Source organism: Xenopus tropicalis, chromosome 3, assembly GCF_000004195.4.
Source record: "Xenopus tropicalis strain Nigerian chromosome 3, UCB_Xtro_10.0, whole genome shotgun sequence".
Classification (NCBI taxonomy): domain Eukaryota; kingdom Metazoa; phylum Chordata; class Amphibia; order Anura; family Pipidae; genus Xenopus; species Xenopus tropicalis.
In genome coordinates, this window is record NC_030679.2 from 37,144,617 (window position 1) to 37,162,670 (window position 18,054).

The 18,054-nt window shown below is 41.1% G+C and overlaps 1 protein-coding gene across 3 annotated transcripts in view; it reads left to right on the forward strand.

Moving 5' to 3' along the window:
* Positions 1-8,151, forward strand: part of fgf1 (fibroblast growth factor 1) — a 51,268-nt gene extending 43,117 nt beyond the window's left edge. For 2 of the 3 annotated variants that reach the window (XM_031897741.1, XM_031897742.1), the window contains exons 3-4: positions 2,839-2,942; positions 4,341-8,151. In XM_031897741.1, the coding sequence (XP_031753601.1) occupies positions 2,839-2,942; positions 4,341-4,535 (299 nt within the window). In that variant the 3' untranslated portion in view covers positions 4,536-8,151. 3 annotated transcript variants of the gene reach the window in all.
* The last annotated feature ends 9,903 nt before the right edge of the window (positions 8,152-18,054 follow it).

Below are 18,054 nucleotides of genomic sequence, written 5' to 3' on the forward strand. Positions count from 1 at the left end.
AATTCCACGTGAAAGACCAATACAAAGTGGTGTACACGTGAGAAGTGGAAGGAAAATCATACATGATTCCAAACATTTTTTTACAAATAAATAACTGCAAAGTGGGGTGTGCGTAATTATTCAGCCCCATGAGTCAATACTTTGTAGAACCACCTTTTGCTGCAATTCCAGCTGCCAGGCTTTTAGGGTATGTCTCTACCAGCTTTGCACATCTAGAGACTGAAATCCTTGCCCATTCTTCTTTGCAAAACAGCTCCAGCTCAGTCAGATTAGATGGACAGCGTTTGTGAACGCAGTTTTCAGATCTTGCCACAGATTCTCCTTTGGATTTAGATCTGGACTTTGACTGGGCCATTCTAACACATGGATATGTTTTGTTTTAAACCATTCCATTGTTGCCCTGGCTTTATGTTTAGGGTCGTTGTCCTGCTGGGAGGTGAACCTCCGGCCCAGTCTCCAAGAGGTTTTCTTCCAAGATTGCCCTGTATTTGGCTCCATCCATCTTCCCATCAACTCTGACCAGCTTCCCTGTCCCTGCTGAAGAGAAGCAGAAGTGGGGATGTGTGTGTTCAGAGTGATGTGCAGTGTTAGTTTTCCGCCACACATAGCGTTTTGCATTTTGGCCAAAAAGTTCCATTTTGGTCTCATCTGACCAGAGCACCTTCTTCCACATGTTTGCTGTGTCCCCCACATGGCTTGTGGCAACCTGCAAACGGGACTTCTTATGGTTTTCTGTTAACAATGGCTTTCTTCTTGCCACTCTTCCATAAAGGCCAACTTTGTGCAGTGCACAACTAATAGTTGTCCTATGGACAGATTCCCCCACCTGAGCTGTAGATCTCTGCAGCTCGTCCAGAGTCACCATGGGCCTCTTGGCTGCATTTCTGATCAGCGCTCTCCTTGTTCGACCTGTGAGTTTAGGTGGACGGCCTTGTCTTGGTAGGTTTACAGTTGTGCCATACTCCTTCCATTTCTGAATGATCGCTTGAACAGTGCTCCATGGGATGTTCAAGGCTTTGGAAATCTTTTTGTAGCCTAAGCCTGCTTTAAATTTCTCTATAACTTTATCCCTGACCTGTCTGGTGTGTTCTTTGGACTTCATGGTGTTGTTGCTCCCAATATTCTCTTAGACAACCTCTGAGGCTGTCACAGAGCAGCTGTATTTGTACTGACATTAGATTACACACAGGTGCACTCTATTTAGTCATTAGCACTCATCAGGCAATGTCTATGGGCAACTGACTGCACTCAGACCAAAGGGGGCTGAATAATTACGCACACCCCACTTTGCAGTTATTTATTTGTAAAAAAATGTTTGGAATCATGTATGATTTTCGTTCCACTTCTCACGTGTACACCACTTTGTATTGGTCTTTCACGTGGAATTCCAATAAAATTGATTCATGTTTGTGGCTGTAATGTGACAAAATGTGGAAAAGTTCAAGGGGACCGAATACTTTTGCAAGCCACTGTACATGTTAGGTCACATCAGCCAATGAATAGGCAAAGTTCTGTCTTTTAAGAAGGCCATACATGTTCAGATTTTAGTCTTCTTCCGAAAAATATTTTATATATAGATTGTAGGTTTAAATGCAATGATCTAAAACTAACAGTCAGACTGAAATAGAAAATAAGAGGATGTTCTGAGCATAAACTAATTGGCAGACACCAATCGTATGAAAGTAATGTCCCAGAAATGCACTGTAGGTCCCACAATGATATTGTCAGATACACAATACATGCACAGATTTGATCAAAATTTTCTAACCTGGTCGATCGACTAATCAAGTGATCACCATGATACAAAAATTATCGAGGCGATAATTCGGAGTTACTGATAATTCCAAAAACTATGTTTCGTATGATTAGATTGGTGCGTATATGGCCAGCTTAATGCCCACACTTCCTCCTGTTGCAGTTAGAACCTCATTATTTCCTGTCAGGCAGGGCTGCCATCAGGGGGGCACAGGGGGGACAGTTGTCCCGGGCCCGGGCGATTTTACCATTAAAGGGGGCCTGGCCGTGCTATCCAGAAAATTTTGTTGTAAGGGGCCCCTTGATTTCTGATGGCGTCCCTGCTGTCAGGTGATCTCTGGGGGAGCACACAGACCATCATATTCTTGTCCAACGAGCCTCAGTAGGTACCAGCGCCGGAACTAGGGGTAGGCAGACGAGGGAGCTGCCTAGGGCGCAAAGATTGGGGGGCGCCAGACAGGAGCCTCTCCTGCCTACCCCTAGTCCTGCTACTTGTCATTGCCCCGCCGCTTGTAATTAGCGGTCGAGGCAATGAACGATTGGATCGCACCCCCCCTTGCGTTTGCTTTGGCGCGCATGCGCCGTTCGGGGAGAAGGGGAGTGGCTGAATGTTTAAGCACACACCAGGGGGTGGGGGTGCAGGTGGGGTGGCCGATCGGGTTGCCTAGGGTGCCCAGTCGGCTTGGCCCGCCCCTGGTAGGTACCAGTGTGTGATCAGCCCAATTTGGCCCAGCGGGTGGGTGGAAATTGGAACCCAGATCCACAACTGTAGCAGTTGATTATAAGTACTTTTTCTCAAATAGGTATTTACTTGTTATAAGCTTTGTTATATAATTGACAAAGAATTATACTCCTACTGCGAGCAACTCATGAATAATGCTTTTCAGGTCAATTTTGTCAGCAACTCGCAGCATCGGGTTGTATTTTGCAGCTGGAAAAAAAATGTTACAATTAGGAAGTCACAGATTGCTAAATATATAGATAAACAATAAGGCACCCGTATAACTTTATTGAGTTTAAGTATGGTTCCCATGTAAAATGTTATTGTTTGTAAAGTAATCATCTTTATTGTTTTATTTTCAGTTACACTGAAGTTAAGCGCACAAAGCCAAGGGGAGGTGCATATCAAAAGCACAGAGACAGGGAGTTACTTAGCCATGGACTCCAGCGGACAGTTGTATGGAACTGTAAGTGGGAAAATTTGAATTCATGTTTTCATTAGTGATCTAGAGTCATTACACTTATATAGTACTATAAGCTAAAACTAGGATAATGCCTGCTTCCTTCATATGGGTATTTGTTGTAACATGTCGCTGAAGACTGAACAGACATCTGGGATTCCTGAACATCAGATATCTAACTGACTGGACCATTGCATAACTGAGTTTTTCATTGAGGATTAAGGTGGTCAAACCATGTACAGTATCCATCTGTTCTGCCCACAGGCCAATCAAATATGGCTGCTTTTACATTGCTCTGGGTTAGATTTCTGCCCCACACCTTATACTTCTGTCTCACTGCCCAGAGCAGACCTGGAGATAACAGGATTTATAGAAGCTGAGTGTGTTAGTTAAATTATTTGAAAACAAATCCCTTTATCTTGACTGGACTATATTGCTTGTACGCAAGTAAAGTTTCTCTCAAATTTTAAAATATTTAGAGAAATGTAAAGCAATGAAAACAACAGAAATCTACAAATTAAACCTCTTAAGGAAAACCCCAAGTTTCTGAAAATAGCCCATATCATTTGATTATTTCAATATATGTAAATCTTTTGGGATACGTTCTATGTTACATGGTGTAATTAAACCCCACTAAAGAATCAAGGTGTTTGCTCTGTTAAGTAAACAATAGTAAAATATTAGTATTGGTCCCATTTACTAAAGAGGTGCAAAAGGCTATGCTCCAAAAGCATATTTACTAAATGGATAGTAGGATGCAAAGTGTAAAAAGTAGGAGCAATTTATTATAATTAATAATTGGGCAGCGCTGTATTCAAAGCGGCACATAGACATCCCCCTCCACCTCCAACCACACCTCAGTGATCTTGCACTTCTGCCCAGGTTCATTGTAAATGACCAAATGATAAGCCCATATTTGTGAAGCACATATATTAATCATCTATAGTTAATGTATAAAGTACCCTTTGAAAGCATCATTCCCTATATCATTTAGCAATATCTATATCACAATTCCTTCCTTATAATGAAGAAACAAGCTATATAGCCATGACTAGACAGAAAATCTACATCTGTACACTTCTGTGACCTTCAGGATTTATCAGCTTTGTGTTAGAGAACAGGTATGTCAGATGCAGAAGAAAAAGGACAGAATATTGCAAGAATAGCCTACTCTGAGGCAAAGAACCAAGAAAGGAAATTCAAAAAAAGCACATTTTCAATAAATACCAGACAGAACCACAGCAGGATGCTAAGAGTATGGCTGGGTATACAGGCTGACCGACAGCAAGCATTTTCAAAGCCAGGTCTATTTCAGTGTTCTGAACTGACAGTGCTAAATATAAAACCAATGGTTTATTTTCCAACAAGTAATAAAGTTTCTCTTCCCACTCTTTTTCTCCCAAGCTCACACCAAATGAAGAAAGCCTGTTTCTGGAGACATTAGAAGAGAATCACTATAACACATACAAGTCAAAGAAGTATGCAGAAAATAACTGGTTTGTGGGGATAAAGAAGAACGGGGCAAGCAAAAAGGGATCAAGGACTCACTATGGACAAAAAGCCATCCTTTTTCTGCCGCTGCCAGCATCACCTGACTAGGAAACTGGAGCCAAACGCAGGCAGAATGACTGACATTATTCCACGTTCTTTGGGGTACAGGGGTGTAAATCATTTAATTCCTCAGCTGTTTCTGAATTATAACTTCCAACATTGGCAGGACCAGTAATAGAGATGTGGGGATTGCAGGAAGGCTAGGCCCCAAGTCTAAGTAATTTAGGGATGTCTAAACCATGATCCCCCAGCTGCAGTTGAACTACGACTCCCAGTAACCTCTTCCTGCAACCTTTGGTTTGCAGATGGATGGCAGTTCAACAGCAGGAGGGCCACATGTAAGACATCCCCAACATATATTATATTACAATATTAAAAAATATTGAACAGTCATTATATAATGTTATACATCCTTTGTGTTTTATCAATATTTTTCTCCTCTCTCCCTTTAATATTTGAGGTCCCAGGACAACAGTCCTTCCTGCCCTATCCTAAAACCAGCGTGTAAGATATGAAGGAAGCAATAGTAGTAACTGCAACAGGTGGAGAACCACATATGCTTGCTGTATACAGTAATGTTATGATATAAAGGGAAAGTTCACCTTTAATAAGCTGACCTATTAGAATGATCTTTATTTCTAAATGTTTTTAAAAAAAATTGGCTTCCTAAAATGATATCTGGTACCTGGGGGTAATAAACAACCTAGAAATAGATTGTTTTTTTTTTTTGTTTACCCATCTGTTGAGACTCTCACCTACTCACTTTCTTTCAAACCAATGTCTGTTTGCTAGAATAAGTAAAGCTGCCCATACACATACAATAAAATCAAACAATTGTAGGTATGTGCTAGAATGTTCCCAACCATTGTCCATGTACATGGATATATGCCATTTTGTTGATTCGGAAGGGTTTAAAATTTGATCTGTCGGTGCATTATGTTGGCTAGTACAAGTGAAGGAGCAGTAGATGAGAAAGTAAAGATAAGCCATAGCTCCTCTCCACTTCTTGCTGTTCTGATCATGTGGCCCATTGGCCCTGGACAATAGATAGGTGGCCATGACATGCATTATCCCTCATTTAGTATTCAGCCATTCATTTCATGGGTCAGATAAAGTACAGGCAGACATGTCAACTAAGCCCTAATTAAAACCCCATTCACCCAGTCACACATAAACATGCTGTCAGTAATTTCCACCCAAATCCTTACTTACCCACGCCCCTGAAATACATAGAAAGTTCACCCAAAAATATCTGAAGCAAATTTGCAAGTCACACAGTCAGTGGGGCAAAACCCTAGGTCAGGGCAGGTTGAGGGCTTGGTAGGTGGAGCTAGACGCACCTGGATTTGTTATATTCTGGAGTGGCATCTATATACAGGATCCAAGAAAATGAAAGCCTCAGATAAAAGACAGTATTTTCAGAGAGACCTCACCTCCACCCATACCACGCCAGTTTGTACTGCCAAATCTGCTCCATCCAAAAGCCAGAGTAGCACAGTAGTGCTGCTGGATCTTCTCTTGTAAGTGATTGCAGACATGGAGCATGCACAATGGGAGCCAAGCCATTATCCATCACATACCCATTCTAAGTGTTTGCAATCACTTGCAGAAGATTCAGTGGTGTGTGATGGCACCCTTCAGTTACATTTTAGGTGAAGCTCTTATTCTCTTTAACACTAATTTAAAGGTGAACTATCCTTTCAGGACCAAATCCAATCCGACTGATAGCGTTCCCTGGAAAACCACCAATAACAGAGAAATGCATTTCATCTACATTGTATTTATATTTATATTCATTTATATTCATGCACACAGAGTTGTTGTTGTTATATCTACTGAATCAATGCACCACGAATGGCTTATGCTTTGTGCACATTTCATATGTTTATTTATAACTGATGTACCAATTCCTACTTTAATGAAGTTGTATTTAGGAATCAGTACTCTTCAGGGTTTGGGTATAGTATGACCATTCATGGATGCTGTTTGGGAGGAGATAACACGAAACAGATGTTTATTCAAGTGAATATTCAGTTTTTTTGGTGTTTGCATGTACATAAAGAGAAAATGCACCTTTTATAAGAAGTAGGAAATCACTGAAGCATGGCTTGTGGAAAAGATTATTTCCTGGTACCAGCTTTCAATATAGGCGGCATTTACAAACAACCCAGATCTAAGTTGTACAGCACTAAAGGGTGCAAAATCAAGCTCCTTTGTGCTTATTTGCCCAGCAATTGCATTTGGGGTATTAGTGCCTTGTGTTGGATTAAGAATTCAGGGCAAGATGCAGACCATGTTGGTGGAGTGCAAGTCAGCCCAGTACTTACCCCCTGCCATAGCTGGCTTGCACCCATCTATTTCTCTTTCTATCCTGCCTTACAATTCATAAATGGCTCCTTGTATCTCTCACATCCATGTTTTATTTTCATTCTACCTTCAGTATTCTTCTCCTTCCTTCGTTGCTTGCCTGTTGCAAGTTTCCCCTGCTGCCCTTGGCTACTGGCTACTTTGCCACCACTGGTTACACTAAAAATGATTTTAGCCTTTTTCTTGTTCCTCCTCTGTTGGGTACTACTTTCTAGCAAGTGTTTGGATGATCCTCTGATGACTTCTGAATTCAGGGTTAAAGGGGTGGTTCCCTTTAACTTTACTTTAGTTTTTGTACGTTATAAAATGTACTATTCGTAGCAGCTTTGCAATTGGTGTTTATTAGTCACATCTTTGGCTAAATTTGCATTTTTTTTCTGCACTTTGCAGCTTTCAAATGGGGGTCACTGAACCTGACGGCCAAAAAACTATTGTTTTGTGAGGTTACCATGTTATTATTATTGTTGTTACATTCAATTCCTTGTTATTTTATTAAGTCCTCACTTATTTATATTCCAGTCTCTAATTCAAACCACTGCCTGGTTGCTAATGTAAACCCTAGCAACCAAACAGCTGCTTAAATTTCAAACTAGAGAACTTCTTAACAAAAAGCGAAATAACTGAAAAACTACAAAAAATAAAAAATGAAAACTAGTTGCAAATTGTCTCAGTAATATCAATGTCTATGGCATACTAAAAGTTAATTTAAAGGTGAACAACCCCTTTAAGCATTTACCTTTGTTTGCTATGATTATTGTTACTATAATAATATTTTTTAAAATTGTTTCTGACATATTAGCAGTTTTAATTTGTTACTACTGGGCATTCGCACCAAATTTCTGCATTTCGCCATTGGTAAATCGTTTCGCGTAACTTCCATAAAAATTTGGTGCAGAAAAATTTGGCGCATGTAAGAAAATTTAGTTGCGTGTCAAATTGGGTGCGGTCACATCAAAATTGGGCATGGTCGTGGGTGCGGGTGACCAAGCGTGAATTTTCTCAAATTTTCTTGCCGTTGCCGAAACAGACAGATTTGCTCATCACTACTGAACAGTTCTCTCATCAGCAATCCTAAGGTCACCTGACTATGCAGTTCTACTAGTGTATAGACAGTTGGAATTGTTGGCACTTCGACTTTTAAAGAGAATTATTGAGCCACAAGTGCATAGTAGAGAAGCAGCTGTTTATGCAGGATATAAGGACAGAGGGGTTTGGGAATAGATACAGAATTTGAGTTTATGGAGGAGATAGATCCTGTAGAATGAAAATCAGTTTGGTAGGAGTGAAGGTAAATATAGAGATGAACAAAAGGCCCAAGGGGTGAAACTGGTGGTACCCTAGCAGCATACTTCCCAACATTTTGAAAATGGAAAGAGGGACAAAAAGAAATGCTGCGCGTAGCGTGGCAAAATTGTTTGACGCAACCACACCCCCTAAATACCACTCCCATTTGACTAAATTTGGCAGGTTATTTAAAGTTTGAACAGATTAGTTTGAGTCCTGTTTTATGTGTTATTACAGTTTTGCTGAAAAAGTTGAAATTGCCCTTTAAGCTGCAAGTCTCAGTTCTCCCAAGAGACCTGTTTAGCTTATTAGTTACAATTGTATCTCAGTGCAGGAGCCTTTCTGGGCTCTCTGCCAAAAGCCCACTTATTTAGGCTAATGCCAGGCGAGCCGTAGAGCGGATACTTTCGGCATGCGGAAAAGCGCTTGCTGAAAATACCACCCTACGCCTCCTACATGTGCCTGCACCCGAATAAATGAGATACGCTCGGGTGCAGGCACATGTAGCTGAAATACGCATGTGGATCTCATTCGCGTTTTTATGCGTATATCAGCAACATGTGCCTGCACCCGAGCATATCTCATTCATTCGGGTGCAGGCACATGTAGGAGGCGTAGGGCGGAATTTTCAGCAATCGCTTTTCCTCTTGCCGAAAATATTCGCCCTACGGATCGTCTGGCATTAGCCTTAATTAAAAGCGAGAAACATTGTATCTAAGTGCAGGTGACGCTCGTTAAGATTTCTGGGGTCTCTGCCAAAAGCTACTTTTAATTAAATTTGTATCTTTTTTTAGCTTCAGTGCAGGAGATCAAAGGGAAATGAGGGACTTTTCAGTAAGAATCCGGGACTGCGGGTTGGCCTGTCAAAAGAAGGACTGTCCCATGAAAATCGGGACAGTTGGGAGCTATGCGGTAGACAGATCTAGTGGGATACAGGAAAAGCCTAAATAGGAAACTTGAGATTTAAGAGGGAACCAAGAAAGCACTAATAGATGCTTATACAGGGGTCAATAAAAGCTGGCAACTTGGTGCAATGCAACAGGCTCGTCCAACCAATATCTGGCTGAAAATCATCCAGCTACTAAGTTTGATTTTGTGGTTGGATGGCAATGCCGTAGTGTAATGTGTCTATGCTTTAACATGGGAATTGGAGCATTCTGTCCATTTGCTCCAATATCATTAGCATCCTTTGCATCGTAGGTGAAAATTCATAGCCTACAGTCCAACAATCAATGTGACCACATAATTTACATTGCTTGTGTTATCATTGTTAAATGTACTTGTATAATTAATAGGAACATGTTAAATATTTATTGTATTTTATTTAAACCGTATACAGTAAAATGCAAAATAAAATTTCAAGCAATATGAAGCTAAGAGGATGGTATCATAATTTAAACAAGCCAGCAGCCCTCATATAACACACATCCACCCCTACTCCACCCCATCTGCCAGTGTGCCCACCCCATGTGTCCCCTGCTTCCTGCCAGCTCTTATATAGAAGAGCTATGGAGGAAGGATTTCTATAGACACAACAGATAGTCTGGGCCACCACACTTCCTGGCCCCCCCCGCAGGGTCTATAGATAGTTATGCCACAGAACTGCAGAAGGTGCTGCTGCATCAGCCACTGGGGTAGAATCACAAAGCCAGGGCAGTCCTTGTTTCCCTGAGGTTGCATTGCTTACCACCATGTGCAGCCCCACATACTCTCATGGGCTTCCACAGCCAGACCCCCTACTTGAACAGGTGCTTCGTGTAAGTGCTTCATCACTTGCACGCCTGCCACCATAATAAATGTGCCCTAGTAATATATAATAGGTACTTAGTTTATAAGAACAATAACCTGGACTCTGGCTCTATTAATTGTAAATGCCATTTCTCACACAATTATCGTTAACCTGCACTGGTACACACGAGGCGGCTACAAGCTTGGATGGAACAGCAGCCCTGCAGCCAGATCATTCCTCTCCACTGTAAGGTGGCTGGAAATAGTAATGAATCTGCCAACTATAGCAAAGGGAGTGAGCTGTTTTAATCATTTTAAGTGGAGTTTGGACACATTTTTGGAGAGCAGGAGAGAGCAAAGAATTGATACTATTTTAAAGCTTGAGGATATTGGTCATATCCTGCATGTTTTTGTGTCCAAGAAAATTTTTGAGGCCTGGCATCCCGCAGGTCTTATTGTTCCCACAGGGCAGGGCCTACTGATTACTGAACCATATAACAAAGGGCCTACAGCAAGGTGGTATAAACAGCAAACATTCCTTCAAAAAGTCCTTTAGACCAGGGCTATTTTTGCTATAGTGGCAAAGGTGACAAAAAGTTGCCCAAGATATTCAGCTCTTTTAGTGAGTACAACTGCCCCACACCAGGTCCAAAACTAAATTAAATTGTCACTTGTAGGATACTGGAAAATATATTATTCCTCTGTGTTTTCCAATTATTTGTCTCTGTAATAATAAAACACTACTTCATACTTGATCCCATCTAAGATATAATTAATCCTTTTAGGAAGCAAAATTACAGCAAGACCCCCTTATCCAGAAAATTCTGCATAACAGGTCCCATACCTGTGCAATAATATTGCCTATTTACAATATGCTAGGCATCTTTGTAGAGTGCCATATGAGCATCTCTGGAAATGGAATGTATAAAGTAAGTGCCACATACTTAGTGCCACATTTTCTATATAAGCTCCCATGGCACCACACAGGATTCCATTGCAAGGGGGAGGTGGGTTGCCCATCACAATGCAGTTTATTTAAGGTACATGAGCCAATCATGCCAGTTCTAGACTGGTAAAAAGAGTAAAAGAATGAACCTATAAGAAAAGGCTATCAAGGCTGGGCTTCAGGGGTGGGTCAAGCCAACCGGGCACCCTAGGCCACCCAGTCAACCACCTCGTCCCTGCACCTTCCCTCCCTCCAACAAGGAAGGGGGGTCATTGCCCCTACCACGTAATGACAACTGAAGGGGGCAATGACAAGGGAGCGTGGACCAGGGGTATTCTCGAGCGGTTCTTGCCTGGCATCCCCAATCGTTGCACCATAGGCAGTTGTCTCTTCTGCCTATCCCTAGTTCCGGCCCTGTTGGGGTTGTTTTTGCTGCAGAAAAGACGCTTGCAGGGAGACATGATTAGTAAATTAGAGGAGGATCTATTTCTCCTGCAGAAATCAACAAAGAGACTGCCCTTTAGCCTTGAGGATTTGAATTTCCATTTAAAGCAGTAAAGGTGGTTCTTCATAGTGAGGGCAGTGAGGTTGGGGAATGCCCTGCTAGTTGATGTTGTGATGGCAGATTCTATTAAGGGGCTTGGATTGTTTTTCTTAACAAGCAAATTAAAGGAAAACTATACCCCCACACAATGCAAATATAAAATATATTGCATAAACAAGCTCATATGTAAAACCCTGCTTCATCTAAATAAACCATTTTCATAAAAATATACTTTTTTAGTAATATGTGCTATTGGGTAATCCTAAATAGAAAATTGCCATTTTAAGAATTAAGGTCCGCCCCCTGGGATCATAGGATTCACAGTGCACACAAACAAGCCAAGGCACACATACATGCTGGGCCCCATCAGTCAATTAATGGGCAGAGTTCTGCCTTTTGCTTCCACACTACTTCCTGTTACAGTTAGAGCTGCATTATTTCTGGTCATGTGATCTCTGAGGGAGAACCCAGCCCATCACTAAATGGTGGCTCAAGGGAAAGTATGTAAAAGGGCAATATTTACTGACATATATATTCCAGTTTGGCGAGATTCTTTAATAAATAATTTAACATAATATAAACTATCTTTTGGTTAAGTATTCATTCTGGGGGTATAGTTTTCCTTTAAGCTATTGAGTAGGCTATTAAAGGAACAGTAACACTAAAAAATGAAAGAGCTTTAAAGTAATAAAAATATAATGCACTGTTGCCCTGCACTGGTAAAACTGGTGTGTTTGCTACAGTAACACTACTATAATTTATATAATAAGCTGCTGTGTAGCCACGGGGGCAGCCATTCAAGCTGGAAAAAGGAGAAAAGGCACAGGTTACATAGCAGATAACAGATAAGCTCTGTAGAATACAATAGTGTTTTATCTGCTATGTGCCTGTGCCTTTTCTCCTTTGAATGGCTGCCTCCATGGCTACACAGCAGCTTATTTATATAAATTATAGTAGACTTTTTGAAGTAAACACACAGCTTTTACCAGTGCAGGGCAGCAGCACATTATATTTTAGTCGCTTTTATACACTTTCATTTTTTTGGTGTTACTGTTCCTTTAAGATCTAAGGATCTACGGTTAGTTAAGTATAGGTACTGCTATATATAGTTTATATATTTGAGTGTACAGATAGGTTGGTATAAGTGTGTGTGTATATATGTGCACTGGGGTTCACTGAGGCTTAAACTTGATGGACTTTGGTCTTTCTTTTTACTTGGTCTTTCTTTTTACTCATTAGCATCACACTACTTAAATTTTATCTCCCATATGAAATAAAAGGCACTACATTTGCCCACAAGCAGTAACCCATAGCAACTAATAAGATGTTTGCTTTTAAATAGATGACCAGTAAATTCCTCCTGCTGATTGGTTGCTATTGGTTACTGCTCCTGGACAGACTTAGGGGGTTATGTAATGAAAGATGCTAAGTTTGCCCAGGAGCAGAAACCCATAGCAACCAATTAATAGGATTCATTTACTGGTCACCTGTTAAAAAGCAAGCATCTTATTGGTTCCTGCTCCTTTGCAATTTTAGAGCTGTTTTTACATATGGGGTACAGTGGCTTGCAAAAGTATTCGGCCCCCTTGAACTTTTCCACATTTTGTCACATTACAGCCACAAACATGAATCAATTTTATTGGAATTCCACGTGAAAGTGGTGTACACGTGAGAAGTAGAACGAAAATCATACATGATTCCAAACATTTTTTACAAATAAATAACTGCAAAGTGGGGCGTGCGTAATTATTCAGCCCCCTTTGGTCTGAGTGCAGTCAGTTGCCCATAGACATTGCCTGATGAGTGCTAATGACTAAATAGAGTGCACCTGTGTGTAATCTAATGTCAGTACAAATACAGCTGCTCTGTGACGGCCTCAGAGGTTGTCTAAGAGAATATTGGGAGCAACAACACCATGAAGTCCAAAGAACACACCAGACAGGTCAGGGATAAAGTTATTGAGAAATTTAAAGCAGGCTTAGGCTACAAAAAGATTTCCAAAGCCTTGAACATCCCACGGAGCACTGTTCCACCGATCATTCATAAATGGAAGGAGTATGGCACAACTGTAAACCTACCAAGACAAGGCCGTCCACCTAAACTCACAGGCCGAACAAGGAGAGCGCTGATCAGAAATGCAGCCAAGAGGCCCATGGTGACTCTGGGGGAGCTGCAGAGATCTACAGCTCAGGTGGGGGAATCTGTCCATAGGACAACTATTAGTCGTGCACTGCACAAAGTTGGCCTTTATGGAAGAGTGGCAAGAAGAAAGCCATTGTTAACAGAAAACCATAAGAAGTCCCGTTTGCAGTTTGCCACAAGCCATGTGGGGGACACAGCAAACATGTGGAAGAAGGTGCTCTGGTCAGATGAGACCAAAATGGAACTTTTTGGCCAAAATGCAAAACGCTATGTGTGGCGGAAATCTAACACTGCACATCACTCTGAACACACCATCCCCACTGTCAAATATGGTGGTGGCAGCATCATGCTCTGGGGGGGCTTCTCTTCAGCAGGGACAGGGAAGCTGGTCAGAGTTGATGGGAAGATGGATGGAGCCAAATACAGGGCAATCTTGGAAGAAAACCTCTTGGAGTCTGCAAAAGACTTGAGACTGGGGCGGAGGTTCACCTTCCAGCAGGACAACCACCCTAAACATAAAGCCAGGGCAACAATGGAATGGTTTAAAAGAAAACACATCCATGTGTTAGAATGGCCCAGTCAAAGTCCAGATCTAAATCCAATGGAGAATCTGTGGCAAGATCTGAAAACTGCTGTTACCAAACGCTGTCCATCTAATCTGACTGAGCTGGAGCTGTTTTGCAAAGAAGAATGGGCAAGGATTTCAGTCTGTAGATGTGCAAAGCTGGTAGAGACATACCCTAAAAGCCTGGCAGCTGTAATTGCAGCTAAAGGTGGTTCTACAAAGTATTGACTCAGGGGGCTGAATAATTACGCACACCCCACTTTGCAGTTATTTATTTGTAAAAAATGTTTGGAATCATGTATGATTTTTGTTCCACTTCTCACGTGTACACCACTTTGTATTGGTCTTTCACGTGGAATTCCAATAAAACTGATTCATGTTTGTGGCTGTAATGTGACAAAATGTGGAAAATTTAAAGGGGGCCGAATACTTTTGCAAGCCACTGTATGTGCCTTTTATTACATATGGGGGTCAATCTCTTACTGTCTTCCACTGAAAATCATTTTTTTCTTTGAACGTATATTTAGATTTCTTTTAAAAACATTTTTTGGTAGAAACAATTAATGATTTGCAAGTCTGGTGGTTTAGAACACAACTTAATATACAAATCTATACAACCATAAATTTGAAATCCAGTATATGTTCATTTAAACGGTGGTTTGGCGCTGTAAAACGTATTTCCTTGAGTATTGTTTTACTTAAACTCGCTACAAAAACACATTTTAGTTCCATGAATTTAAGGTATTTAAGAAGAATGTTAGTCTTGCTTATTTCTAGGCTTTTCTGTAGCTTGTCTCATATTGTAGGATTCCTGGCTATTCTGGAAACAATGCCTTTGTACACGATACTCAGTCAATATGGGTGACTAATGTGAATGTACAACTTGCACAAAGTGTCACTATGCCCATGATGATGTTACATGCAGGGGCGGAGCTACATGTCAGCAGTGCAATGATTGGTGCAAGTGACCCAAAATGAATTCAGCAGGATTGGAAGGATTCAACTCTGTTCAAAAGTGGTCAACCAGTGGTTTGCAGTGGCCTTGGTACAGTGCTGCAAAGGAAAACCATATCTTGGATATAGGTAGTAAAATAAGACGGTTAAAATTAAAACCTATGCAAATAGTTAGCCTATTTTAGTTATTTGACTTTGGCTTGCCATTTTATAGACACAGTCCATAAAGGAAAATCCCAGTTAAACATGTAATTAAACTGCAGTGTGTAGAGTGTTGAATGCACTTTTTGGGCCAGAAAGAACCTTTATCAGGATTCCAAGTCTAATTGCACAATTGCAGATTAGGGTATTCCTGCAGAGAACTTGCCAGCTGTAATGTTGCCAGAAAACATAGGAATAGTCCCAAAACCTGATGCCTTCCAAAGATTTGACCAGTAGATTTATGCTTTATCCGACTGCAAACCACAATGAGTTGGAGATCTGACTTGCCCTATAGGGGTGAGAGGCAAATTAGAGACATGAGTCTGGTATAGCTGCCAAGGTAACATTAGTCTGTTTACCGTAGGGTTTTTTAAAAGGAGCTTAACCGATTGGATGCTGCAGTTTACATTACAATTTTACATTTTAGGATACACCCTTGCAGCAGCAGCAGGAGAGGAAGAACGAAACCCTTAATACACTGTCTGTTGTGTTTTCTTGTGAGATACTAAAGTGTTTTTCCTCTACATTTCCACTTCGGTTTTAAAATAGCCAAAAGGGATAAGTCTTCCTTCCAGAAATGAGGCGTTTCCTTTAAGCAATGCAATTCCTGTCATTACTTTCATACTCTGAAAGGCACACTTTGTTCCTGGATAAACATGAATATGGGACATTCTGCATCCCGGGCCTATCTGTTCCAAAACTAGCAGTGTGGCTTTCGGAGTCCTCCTAGGTTTATTTGCTACTAATGGGAAAGTCAAAAATCTGGGATCCAACAAAAAAGACTGATGAGGAATTTAGCAACACTCAGAACTCCATTTGCCAAAAGGAGTAATATGTAACTCATGAGTGATGTCAGAATAAGGAGTCATGGGCGAACAGTAAATGCCATATTATTCAGCATAACTACAAGGATTGACATTGTAGACAAAACAAAATGCACACACAGATTGACAGGATATTAAAATCCAATGAGAATGGAAGGGTTTTGTTTTTCATAACAAGCAGAGCAGGGATAGTTGTTTGTAGCACCTTCCATGTCATTGGCCTTGTCATAGCCCTGAGCATACCGGGCATGCTGAAGAAGCAAGGAGTAGTGATGGGCGAAATGTTTCGCCAGGCATGGATTCGCGGCGAATTTCCGTGTTTCGCCATTGGCGGAGTGTTTCACAAAATGGATGGAAAAATTCACTGCACGTACAAAAATTACCAGCGTCAAAAAAGAATAGTTGCGCGACTAAATAATAGCTGCGGGCGACAAAGTAAGAGCTGCTTGCGAAGAAATAATAGGCGCGGGTGACAAAAGAATAGCCGTGTGACAAAATAATAGTCAAGGGCGACAATTTTTCAATGTTTCGTGGATCTTTTGAAAGATTCGCAAATTTTTCAGTGAAGCGAAACGGAACAGATTCGCTCATCACTAGCAAGGAGCATCAGTCATACACATCTTAAAAGGAAACTATACGTAGGGTTGCCACCTTTGCTGTTCTAGACTGGACAAATGGGTTCCAAACTGTCTGTCTGGATCTCAAAAGTCTGAAACATGGACATTACTCTGCAGCTAGCCAGTCATGGACTGCAGTGTCCTCACCCTGCCCCCTAATGCTACAAAGCTGTCCCTACACATCATTGTCCTGCCCATGAGGTCACCGGCTGTATCCCTGACTTTACTCACCTGTCAGGACTTTCAACCACAGGAAGGTGGCAGCTGGAGCAGATGCAGTTCTTCGCCCTAAATGGATTTTTAAACCTGTCAGATAGATGATATCTACTGGATAGGCCACGGGAGAGGGCCCACACACAGTAGATTACAGCAACAAAGAAAAAGTTGCTCTGGCCAACTACATCAATGTAATCTCCGGTCTGGCCAGTGGCCAATAAGAAGGGCAACCATTTGGGAGTTTTCAAAGGTAAAACTAAGTCCCTTTGTAAAGTGTATGATGAATCAGATGAAAGAGAGAATAGGACTGGCTAGACCGAGGATGACTTTGATGTAATTGGCCAGCTTGAATATATTGCAATAAATGGACAAACAATCCCTATTTTGTTTAAATGGGAAGGCATTTCTTTGTAGCTTAATGCACAGAATGCCTAACCCCCATATGTAATATAAGGCACAAAGTTTGCCCAGGAGCAGTAGCCCATAGCAACCAATAAGATGTTTATTCTTAAACAGGTGGCCAGTAAATGCTACCTGCTGATTTGTTGCTATGGGTTACTGCTACTGGGAAAGCTTAGTGCCTTATTTAACATAACCCCATTAATGTCTTATATATACATATTGATAATGGGTGAGTGCCGAGGACCTCTTTTGTCTGTATAGGCAAGTACAGCAAACATTTTTTGAAAGGCTTGAAGTCACATGCTTGAAGGGTTTAGAACCAAATCCCAGTTGTTTGGCCGGTACTGCTGGTAAATGAAATAGTTGCTTTTTTCCCTGGGTAATAGTTAATGTATTTAACAAATATGAACCCCTTATTTTTGTGGGTTATTCCAAATTTTCAGCATCTATAGATGAACTTTATATGAAAGCGGAGGCACTGAGGGGATTCTCACCTGCTTGGTGTTCACCACTTCTCATCTGATATCCCTTCCTTTCCGCCTTTGGTGTATATATATTCTCTGTTCGCCTCCCTCTCCTGTGTTTCACTATAGAACTTTTTTTGTGACAACTTTTCATTTTCAGGGATCCTGCATAAACATCACAGGGCCCTACCTGTGTGTTTTAAACTCTTGGCCCCCTACAGCAATTTCTGGGTATGCTTTCTCTATTGTTATTCCTCACCAGCTGGTAGAACATTGTGGCTACCTGAATTGACAAAAAATGTACTAGTCTACA